This window comes from Tupaia chinensis, unplaced genomic scaffold (assembly GCF_000334495.1).
Source record: "Tupaia chinensis unplaced genomic scaffold, TupChi_1.0 Scaffold000042_2, whole genome shotgun sequence".
NCBI lineage: Eukaryota > Metazoa > Chordata > Mammalia > Scandentia > Tupaiidae > Tupaia > Tupaia belangeri.
The window spans coordinates 1,276,040-1,286,849 of record NW_006159498.1 but is presented as its reverse complement, the minus strand read 5'-3'; the positions used below and the strand labels follow the sequence as shown (position 1 = coordinate 1,286,849).

Here is a 10,810-nt window from a genome sequence, read left to right as displayed (position 1 = left end):
TGCTGCCCCCCCAGTGCTGTTTACCTTCAGGGTCAGGTCACTTTGAAAAGCCTTAGCATGATTGAGCCAGCCTGCAGGGGTGTGGCCCCCACAGCCACCCCCACGTTGCGTGCCCTTAGTGTGCCCACTGTCTCTCAGATGTTAAGACGTTCACCATTGTCCCCCTGCATGCGGCCCCGGAGGCCGCGGCAGCTGAGATCGACGCGCTCTACGATGTCTACCAGGATGTTCGGGAGAAGTGGGCCACGGAGGTAGGCCTGGGCGGTGGGCTCTGGCGGCCTCTGTCTCTCCCGGGGCCGACAGCTGTCTCCCAGTAGGACATCATGTTGATGGGCGACTTCAACGCTGGCTGCCGGTACGTGACCGAGGCCCAGTGGCCGGGCATCCGCCTGCGCACGGACCCCGCCCTGCAGTGGCTGATCGATGACACTGCCGACACCACCGTCACGTCCACGTACTGCCCCTACGACAGGTTAGCAGGGCCTGCCTGCGGGGGTGGCCATGGGGCCCCGTGAACACCCGGACTGTACGTTCAGCTTCACACGCAGTCGCCAAGACCTCTGAACACGCCTCCTGGGCTTTAGCTGTCCTCAGTGAGTGCATGGTCACCCCAGAAAGCATGTTCGGAGGTAAAAGGGAAGGCGGCCTCCATGCTGGCACGGGCTGGGGGTGTGACCCTGAGGAAGGGTCCAGCCTCTGCCGCCAGGGGCGGGACTCCAGGCCCAAGCCAAAAAGCCCTGAGGGCTGGGCCAGGACAGCAGGTGACAGCGGGCCTCTTTGGCCCCAATGTATCACAGGATCGTGGTCTCCGGGACTCTGCTCCAAGAAGCTGTAGTTCCGGACTCAGCCACTACCTTCGACTTCGAAGCTGCGTACAAACTGAGCAAAAGCATGGTGCGTGTCCCGCCCTCACATGTCAGCTCAATGGGGCCGGGAACTGGGAACTCGTGAGAGCTGGGCCTGGGTGGTTGCCGCCAGCACTGCTCCCACACCAGGTGGTCCAGGCCGGGCTGGCCATGCAGTATGTGCAGGAGCCACGTGGTCTCCCCACAGGCCCTTGCCATCAGTGACCACTACCCAGTGGAGGTGACGCTGAAGAGGACCCAATGCACGCAGAACCCTGTGACCCTGGGGCCTGCTCCTGGGCACGGCTAGTGATCCGCAGCAGGGCAGGCACAGCTGGAGGAAGGGGCTGAGGCGGGGGCCGTCTCTGTCCCGGCCTCCCCTGTCTGCACGTGAGCTGTCACCGCAGCACCAGACCTCTTCTGAGGCCGGGCGAGTCTGACCCACAGGTTAAGAAACACCTTTTAATGTAGCAAATAAAGTCCAAGAAGGTGGCCATGTGGTGGCGTCGAGTCCTTCCTCCTGGTCTGGGGCTCCACACCAGCCCCGGGCCCAGGCCCACGGGCCATCAGTGTTTCTCTAGGGCCTTGACAAGAAGGTCGTTCAGGCGGCCCACCATGGGTCGGGGGTCATCCACCAGCCCTGCCGCGATCATGGCGTTCTCGTAAATCTGCAAGGCGGGCGGGAACCACATAAGCACGACACAGAGAGGAGAGCTTCCCTCCGAACCGAGGCTTGAGAGAAAAAGGAGTAGCCCTGCCTCAGAGGCAGACAGGCCCCTCACCTGGTCCACCAGCAGCTGGGCGAGGTCGGGCTCGCTTGCTCTCAGCTGGCTGAGCTTCTTGATCAGCATGTGCCTGCAACACAGAGCCACAGAATGTCGGCTGGGCCACAGACCTGGCCCTCTGCTGTCACACTCCAGTTCCCGGTGAGGTGCCGGGATCGTCAGAAAGGACATTTAAAAAAGCACGATAGGTTGATTTAGTGTAAAAGCAAAAACAAAAAAATAGCATAGAAAAGTTACATATAGGAACCAGTAGTTAGTGTAATGGCTATGTCGCTGGACTCCCATGGAGTAGACTGCAGTTCGAGTCCCAGACCCGGTGGCTTAAAACTCACACCAGGCGTGTGTGCGTGCGTGCCCAAGATCCCAGGAGGAGAATGGAGGAGAAGGGGTTGTGGCGTGGCCATCCCCCTTGGGGGGTGATTTCTCGCTTTCTGTCTCTCAGTCTGGCCAGTGCACGCGCCCTATAGCAAAAACCTCTCAAAAAAAAAAAAAAAAAAAAAAAAAAAAAAAAATAAATTTTAAAAAGGGGCTTAAACAAGGGCCAGCAGGTGGCGTGGTAGTTAAGGGCGCTGGACTCCCACATGGCCGACGGCAGTCTATGAGTTCTGGACCTGGCGGCTTACTTTCTCATTCTCCCCCACTCTGTCCCTCTCTGGACAAATTAAAAGTAAATAAATAAAGTTAAGTAAAATTCTTCAAGAAAAGATAAAAATGACAACAGAGGGAATGAAATAAATATTTTTTTTTTAGAGTTTTTTTTGCTACAGGGTGCAAGCGCTCACCAGAAAGACAAAAAGAGACAGAGAGACAGAAAGCGAGAAATCACCCCCCTGGGGGATGGCCATGCTGCAATCCCTTCTCCTCCATTCTCCTCTCAGGATCTTGGGCACACATGCACACGTGCCCAGCGTGAGTTTAAACCACCGGGTCCAGGATGCGAACCACGGTCAACTACATGGGAGTCCAGTGACAATAGCCATTACTGGACTGTTGGTCCCGTAATTTTATTTATTTGTTAAGAATTATTTATTTGTAACCAGATTCTGAAAGGAGAAAGGAAAAGGGATTGCAGCATGGCCATCCTCTCTGGGGGGTGATTTCTCGCTTTCTGTCTGTCTCTCTGTCGAGCGCACACCCTATAGCAAAAACGTCTCCCGCCCCCCAAAATTAATTAAATTAAATGAAACAAATAAACAAAAAAATACAGTTGAGCTGATTGTAACAAGGTAGAAAAAGATTAGCACTTGATAAAGACTGCACTTCACGTAAAATAGGCTCTTTAGTCAGCAGCGTTGGGGTGATTGACTGGTCAACAGAAAACAAGGTCCTACCTTATTCCTTAGACCAAAATAAATCCCAGAGGGATCAAATTCTAAATGTAAAAATAAAATCAATATAGGGACCAGCAGTTAGCATAATGGCTATGTTGCTGGACTCCCATGTAGTCAACCGTGGTTCGCGTCCCGGACCCAGTGGCTTAAAACTCACGCCGGGCGTGTGTGCGTGCGTGCCTACCCAAGATCCCGAGAGGAGAATGGAGGAGAAGGGATTGCGGCGTGGCCATCCCGCCTGGGGGGTGATTTCTCGCTTTCTATCTTTCTGTCTCTCTGTCTCTGTCTGGTGAGCGCACGGCGCCCTATAGCAAAAACCTCTAAAATAAATAAATAAAATAAAATCAATATAAAGGTCAGCTGTGTGGCCGTGTGGTTAAGAGAGTGGGGGTCTCACACGGCCAGCCGGACAGTTCAGGTCATGGACCCAGGGCCTTGACAGCACAGGCCAGGCGCAGGTCGTGCACGCGTGCCCAAAGCCCGACAGGATGGAGACGCGGAGAAGGAACTGGGGCGTGACAACACCCCGCTGAGGGGTGCTCGCTCCCCACCACTGTCTGTGTCTCTGGCAAGTATACACGCCCTCTGACAATTAAAATGAAATAAAACTTTAAAACGTCCAATAAGACTTGTTGAAGAATGCACCATACAAAATGCACAGGCTGCAAAGGACATCCACTGCTGTGGGGACCTGAGCCCCGACAGTGACAGGGGTCCTGTCCAGGACGGAAGAACCAGGAGAGAAGATGCCAGGCCTGAAACTGATTTAGAGAATCAGTTAGAATCGCAACCCAACCAGACAGTGCGTGTGAGTACAGGTGGGACTTGGAAGGGTAATTAAGAACCAAGAGAGGTCAAGATGTCCGTGAAGACAGATGAAGGCAGGAACTCCCTGGCAGAACGTGAAGGTTGAGGGCTTTGGCCACGCAGAGCCAGTGCGCCCATGGACACCTGGCAGTCGGCTGGGAAGGCAACGGGGCAGGGGGAGGATAGGCCTAGCACTCAGTGGGGCAGGACAAACGGGCATTTTTATGGAATAGCACGTGCCAGGTGAACTAAATACAGAGGGGATAGGAACTGAACACAGGCCAAGCCACATGGAGAGCAACGTTGTAACCTGACTCTGGTGACAGATTCCCTAAACTGAAAATCCCACTAATGAAGGTTTATGAGTTTGATTATAATTAAGGACTCCCACTTGTCAGAAGATACTTTAAAGCAGGTGAAAAGACAAAGTGGGAAAAGGAACCTGCAGGTGACAGAGGACACACAAAGAAGGCTGAGCGCAGTGGCAAAGCTGGGAGTGCCACTCGGCAGGCTGAGGCCGCACGAGAGGCCCGTGTTCAATGCCGCCCAAAGAAGCCAGGTATATGGCACACTCCTGGGCCCCGGTGCCACACGAGGCTGGGTAGGACCCGCATGCAGAATGCTGTCTACAGACCAGCCTGCAAGCACGCACGCACAACTCTCAGTTGACGAAAGCAGGAGAAAAGAATTGTAAAAGGCATATCTCAAGGAGAGCCACGCCAGGCTGGAGGACAGGTGGGAAGTGCCAACTGCCTTAGCAGTCAGGACCAGGTCCCTAGTACCTGTGGGCGGCAGCTGGACGCCCCTGTGGGAGGACGCAGCACTCACTGCCAGGGGTGCCACGGGAGTCCTACCAGGCACCAGACACAGGTCAGCAGCATCCTCAACCCCAAACTGGAGCCACCGGTGTCCAGCAGAACGACCGGACGACACCCTGTGTGGAGGCAGCTCACACGACAGACGTGCTCAGCTGTGAAGACGGGCCATGGCATGGTGGTCTCTCGCGTGTGGGTAGGGGCAGTGACTTCTCAAAGGGCACGGGCATGGCCCCGGGAGCCAACGTGGACAGCTCACAATGGGCAAAGCCAGCTTGTGTAAGGGTGCACGAGAGATGGCCAACCACGCAGTGAGGAAACAACTAACCAAGGCAGGCCTGTGGCTCCCAAGGACAGAACCGTCCTGGGGAGACTCGAGGAGGGCCCGGTGGTTGGCAGGGTTCGGCCGGAGGTGCAGCTGTCACACAGCTGTTCTCCCAGAAGTCACCACTTCCTCTCAGGCATCCCCGTGGTCGGGAGCAGTCAGCCTGGCCTCACCTGGGATTGATCTCCAGCGTGGGCTGCAGGAACTGCGCGCGCTCCTCCTGCGTCCTGGCCAGCTGCTGCATCCGCAGGAAGTGCCGCGCAGCGCCCATCTCCAGCACGGTGACCATGGCTGGGTGGGTGTCCAGGCGCAGCGTCACCTGAGGCCAGAGGTGCGGAGCTGAAGGGCTCTGGGATGGGGGTCCCGGGAGTAGGAAGGGCTCAGGGCTCAAGGGACAGGGGGATCCCAGAGATGAGGAGAGCTGGGATTGGTAGGGTCTGTCACTGGGGTGAGGCTCCCACAAACAAGGCAGGTCAGGTCCCCTTGGGGCCCAGGCCACGACACTTCTTCCATCCAAATGCACTGAACAAGGGGACCTGAACTGCTGCCCCCATGAGGTGAGAGCTCAGTGGGCCCCCCTTCTCTCCAAGGCCACCCACTTCTGTCTCAAGACCAGAGTCCCCATCGCCTGGTGGTGTTTTCAGCGTGGTCCTCTATGGGTCCCCTGCCAGGTCTGTATTTGTCCCTGCGACCCTCCGCCCTGGCAGTTTCTCATCTGTCCCGTCATGTCTGCCCAGGTGACAGATGTTGGTGCTGGCACCCTGCAGACCCTGCCCAGGCACAGAGACCCAGCTGGTCACCTGGGGGACAGGGGAAAGCCCTTGCTGCCAACCCGGCCTCTATGGCCCCTGGCTGTGGTCTAGGGGACTCTGCCTCAGACTGGGGACAGTAACCCGACCTGGCTTGTGGGTGACCTGGGGCTGAACGAGCTGGCACAGGAGGAGGAGCGTGTCGGCACGAGCTGCTGCCAGGCCCTCCTCGTTTATTCTCCTTTGCCAGAGGGCACGTGCCTTGCCAGAGCGAAATGGAGAGAGGGAAAGCACCCCCAGTGGGGCACAGTCCCGCCACCATCTCAATTCCATCTCTCCATCCTTTCAGATTCGGGGCCCCCACGCGTGTGCTCAGGGTGTGTATCAAGCTCCAGGGATGGAACGTGAGGTCGGACATGTGAGATCCAGCATCCTAGCCGCTAGGCCACAGGCCAGCCCGTCTCTCGAGGCCTGCTGCCTTGCCTCCCTAGGCCCTCTGCAACCCCTGAGCCTGCCGAGTCTTCCTCCTCTGCTCTGTCCCAGCCCACCCGGCCCCTGCCCTCTCCTTGGGGCTGCCGTGGACCTGTCCCCGAGCCAGAACCCTGCACGGGATGCCCTGGCTTGTCGTTCTCTTCTAGCCCTGAGCTAGAGCAGTGGGTTCTTAGGTCTCTGAAGCCCACTGGGAACCCCTTGCTACGAACCCACAGGAGAATGTAGGCTTGGGAGGGGCCCTTCTTTAAACCCTGTGTCCTCAGCTGCCACAGCCCCAGCAGGCCATGGTGGACTCTCCCTGCCCACCAGGCCCTGGGCTGCCCTCACTGCTCAGATTCCACCTGCTCTAAAACGTGGGGTAGGAGAGACCACACTCCTGGCCCCGGCAGCACTTCTGAGCTGCATATGTGTATGTGCGGCAGCAGAGACCCACGGCAGCACGTGTGTGTGTGTGAGAGCCAGGACATGTGCCATGCATGTGCATGAGGGATCAGGCCAGGAACACATGGTGGCACACATGGACCCACACGGTCCCCACCTCTACACTGCTAGGCCAGTCACTCAAAGCCAGCGCGTCAGCCAGCCCGTCGGGGCACCGGGGCCCAGAGTGGTGTGCCTGGGAGGCCTCACCTTCACGTTGGTGACACGCGACCCCAGGGCATTTCTCATCCAGGCCATTAGCTCCTCGGTCTCCTCCTCTGACAGGCGCTCCCCGGCTATGGAAGAGCAGGCGTGAGTGAGTTCAGGGACTTCGCGCCCTGCACGTGCCCAGATGGCCAACACCCAATGCAGATGTCCCGCCACGGCAAGAACTACGGAAGCCTCTTCTCGGCAACAACTCCAGCCTCAGAGAGGACACTGGACGGCCTGAGGCCCACCTAATTTTGTTACGGCTTTCACGTGGCAACTCAGGCTCTCTCAGGAAGCACATTCCACTGCAGGAAGCCGTGTGAGAGGCGCTGGAGAAGCCCTGGGATCTAAATGGGGCGTCGTCTACTCACTGGACAGATGAAGAGAGAAACCCCAGGAAATCCAGAGACAATTTCCCTGCAGGACAGTGGCGTCAGCCCCTGACCCCGTCACCTGGCCCCGGCCCTGGCAGAGGAAAGGACACTGACCGGGGGACCTGTCCTCGAACTTCTCCTCCTTGTAGTGGTCGACAACAATGTCTGTCTCCACGGAGATCAGCTTCTTCCTGTCAAACTCGCGGAGGTGCAGCAGGGTCAGCTCGTCAAACTGCTCGTAGCAGAAGAGGACCTGCAGCCCAGACACTTGTCAGGACCAGGAGACCTCCGCCCACGACAGGAAGGAGGACATGGAGGTGAGAAGCAAAGGCTGCAGCCGACAGCCAATGGGACCCCAGGCCCTTGGCCTCGTGGAGGCAGAAGGTGCACCAGGGAGTTTTGAGGGAGGCCGGTGGGCCAGCAGCAGAGCCGTTCCCGCATCATCTCCCAGGAAGCAAGGTGCTGGCCTCTGCCCGAGGACCCGACTCACGCTGCTCACCCTCTGGCTCCCGGCACCTCTAGCTCTTCTCTACTCAGCCCTAGGCCGGGAAGTTCAAGCCCTCCCTCGCAGCACTCAGACCACCCTGTCCTGGTCCCAGCCCCATGGGGAAGACGGTGCAGAGAAGCCTGGCTTGGGGCAGGGTACCGTGGAGCCTCGCCCCGCCCTGCCAGTCACCCACCTCCGTACCCTTCCAGTCACCCACCTCCGTATCCTTCTGCTTCATGGCCTCGTAGTAGGGCGAGTGCTCGGCCAGGTGCCTGCTGGGGGCGCACAGGTAGTAGATGCTGCGGCTGCCAGCCTGCATGCGGGCGGCGTAGTCTGCGAGACTGGTCAGCTGCCCAGCGGGCAGTGCTGAGGACTCGTAGCGCAGCAGCCTGGCTATGTCTTCCTGTAGACAAAGGGCAGGTCACTGTGCCAGGCACTCACGGCCCTGGCCCCAGGTGTTCCAGCAGTGTCAAACCCTGGCTCCAGCAGGCATGAGGACCCATGACACCCACTCTCTAGCCTGCTCACAGCCCACTGTGCAGCAGCTAATGGTGGCCAGCAGGTGTCGTGTGGGTAAGACTGAGGGCAGGGCTGCCAGCTCAGCACAGGTGTGGCCTGGAACCCAGGGGATGAGCACGCTGGGAGCCTGGGCCCCATGGCCACCAGCCTGGATGCTGCCTCATCTAAGCTGGGATGGCACAGGAGTGGTACGAATGTAGGACAACAAGGGACAGAGTGCAGAGGACACCATGGTAGGTCCTGATCAAAGGACCTGCCTAGGACTCAGGTGGACAGAGCAGACAGGCGGGGAAAACCAGGACCCGGGCGCGGCATACACCACAGGCCCGTCAACAAGTACACACATCACAAGCCAGTGAGCTTCTTAAGGGTGCAGGCGACCCCTAGCTGACCTGCTGGGTGCTGCGACCTGGGGGAGAAGCCGAGAGGCAGAAGGGGCTGTGCTGGGAGCTGCAGGGCCGTCTGCTGGTGAAGAGCCCGCCGAAGCCTCTTCTGGGCCGCTGCACCGGCTGGGGCCCCGTGAGTCCAGGGTCACCTCCACAGCCCAGGCCAAGGCAGATCAGAGTGGGGTCTGCCGGACAGTCCTACCTTGACCTCCTGCTCGGCGGTGGTCACGATGCCCTCCCTCATGAACATGCCGTAATCGTCAAAGAACTTGGCGTATTTCTCAGCGTCTCTTTTACTCTGGTCAATGAAGAACTTTATTAGCCTCTGCTGTAAAACGTCCCGGAGTTTCCTACAGGACAGAAGTTCATGAACATGAATAGCAAGGTCCAAAACACCAGCAGCCAGGAAGGCAGGAAGGCAGGAAACCACGCGGAGCCCACCAGTGATCAAGGAGATGCAAGCAGCCACCTGCCGTCCTGGGCCCAACTGAGGGCAGAGAGGACGCCTGGAAGTGGCCAGCCAGGGGCAACACGGCGAGGTGCAAGCACCCCCAGAGGTGGGCATGAGAACAGCACCCTCTGTAGACAGATCCCTGCAACAGAGGCCCCAGCAGAGAACGGAGCTACCCTTTGGGTCAGCAGTTCCCATGGTAGAATTACACTTTGGGACGTAGTCCTGAGTGTGCTAGGGTTTGTGGGCCAGGCTTTTTGCTGTGGCACCAGAACTCTAAAACAGTCATAAACAGGGACCAGCGTAGGCATAATGGCTACGTCACTGGACTCCCATGTAGTCGACAACGGTTTGAGTCCTGGACCCTGTGGCTTAAACTTACGCTGGGCGCGTGTGCATGTGTGCCCAGGATCCCGAGAGGAGAAGGGAGGAGAAGGAATTGCGGCATGGCCATCCTCCCTAGGGGGTGATTTCTTTCTTTCTGTCTCTGTCTCTCTTTCTGGCGAGTGCATGTGCCCTATAGCAAAAACTGAACCAAACCAAACCCGCCCACATGCCCAAAACACCAAAAAATAGCAGAAATGGAGAAAGGATTGGGCTGTGACCATCACACGGGGGTGCTTTCTTACCACCCCACTCCCACCCTTGCCTCTCTCTAGGGAGCACACACAGTGAATAAAAAGGAAATCGTTCGGCAAGCCTAGAACCTCAGTGACTCACTGTATGCTGACAGAGACTCCCAAGGCAGCACCGCTGGGGACACGCCACCTCACCTAGGCCAGGTCTGCTCAGGTGGCCATCAGGCTGGGTGCCCAGTCTACCTGGGGAGGCCTGGCCTGCTCCAGCTCTCAGCCTCTCTCCCTTTCTAGTCTCCATCCTGACGTGACCAGTCATCCCCGAACTTCTGGCTCACAGACTGAGCTGTTCAAGAACGTGCCCTGGAGGCCAGGCCAGGTGCCTGGAAACCCACAGGGCCCCCACGAGGCCAGGCTCCCCAGCTTTTCACTGTGCTCTCAGTTCCTGTGAGCCAAGGCCTGGGCCCTCTGCTAAGTGGTGAAGGGGCCTCCTCAGCCGAAGCCCGACAGCCCCATCCAAGGCTCACCTGATGAGGGCGCTTTCCTGCAGGAGCTCCCGGCTGAGGTTCAGGGGGATGTCCTCGCTGTCCACCACACCTGGGAGAAACGGCCGGTCAGGCAGTCCCCCATGGCCTGCACCCCTGCCCAGGTCCTCCGTGTGCTGGACTGCCCTATGCGTCTGTGGCCTACTCTCCCATGTGCCACGGGGTGAGGGAGTGAGGGGATGAGGAGGCTGGCAGCCCTCAGCACCCTCCGAGGCCTGCTCGCCTCCCCAAGTCAGATCACACAGATGCGACTTGAGGCCACAGTCGGGCAGCACCACCACCCAGAACCTGCCCCACACTTCAAAACCACATCCTGGTCTTATATTAAAAATTCTAACTACTGGTGCCAGCAGGTGGCATGGTGGTGAAGGCCCTGGACTCCAATGTGGCCAACTAGCTAGAGCCCTAAGCCCAGTGGCTTGAAAGTCATGCTGGACCCCTATGAATGTGCGCCTAAAATTTCAAGAGTATAATGGAGAAGGGGTTGTGGCATGGCCATCCCCTTGGGGGTGATTTCTCACATTCCTTCTCTTTGTCTCTGGCAAGGGAACATGGCCTACGGCCAAAAAAATAGCTGTTTGTGGCTAGTTTGCCCCTTTCTGTGTTAAGACAAAATAAAGTTTAAACACTGAATTCTTTTTTTTTTTTTTTGGAGAGGTTTTTGCTATAGGGCGCGTGCGCTCGCCAGCCTGAG

The 10,810-nt window shown here is 57.9% G+C and overlaps 2 protein-coding genes across 2 annotated transcripts in view; one reads left to right on the top strand and one right to left on the bottom strand.

Annotated features, from left to right (window-relative positions):
- The window catches only part of DNASE1 (deoxyribonuclease 1), a 4,005-nt gene extending 2,668 nt beyond the window's left edge, over positions 1–1,337 (top strand). Inside the window, exons 6-9 of the mRNA XM_006140749.3 lie at positions 139–251; positions 318–472; positions 798–894; positions 1,054–1,337. Coding sequence (XP_006140811.1) covers positions 139–251; positions 318–472; positions 798–894; positions 1,054–1,155 — 467 coding nt within the window. The 3' untranslated portion in view covers positions 1,156–1,337. The remainder of the gene's footprint in view (positions 1–138; positions 252–317; positions 473–797; positions 895–1,053) is intronic.
- The window catches only part of TRAP1 (TNF receptor associated protein 1), a gene marked incomplete at its 5' end in the record, with an annotated part of 29,665 nt that continues 20,148 nt past the window's right edge, over positions 1,294–10,810 (bottom strand). Inside the window, 8 exon segments of the mRNA XM_014589277.1 lie at positions 1,294–1,513; positions 1,628–1,700; positions 5,082–5,227; positions 6,780–6,865; positions 7,268–7,406; positions 7,858–8,043; positions 8,748–8,895; positions 10,099–10,168. Coding sequence (XP_014444763.1) covers positions 1,412–1,513; positions 1,628–1,700; positions 5,082–5,227; positions 6,780–6,865; positions 7,268–7,406; positions 7,858–8,043; positions 8,748–8,895; positions 10,099–10,168 — 950 coding nt within the window.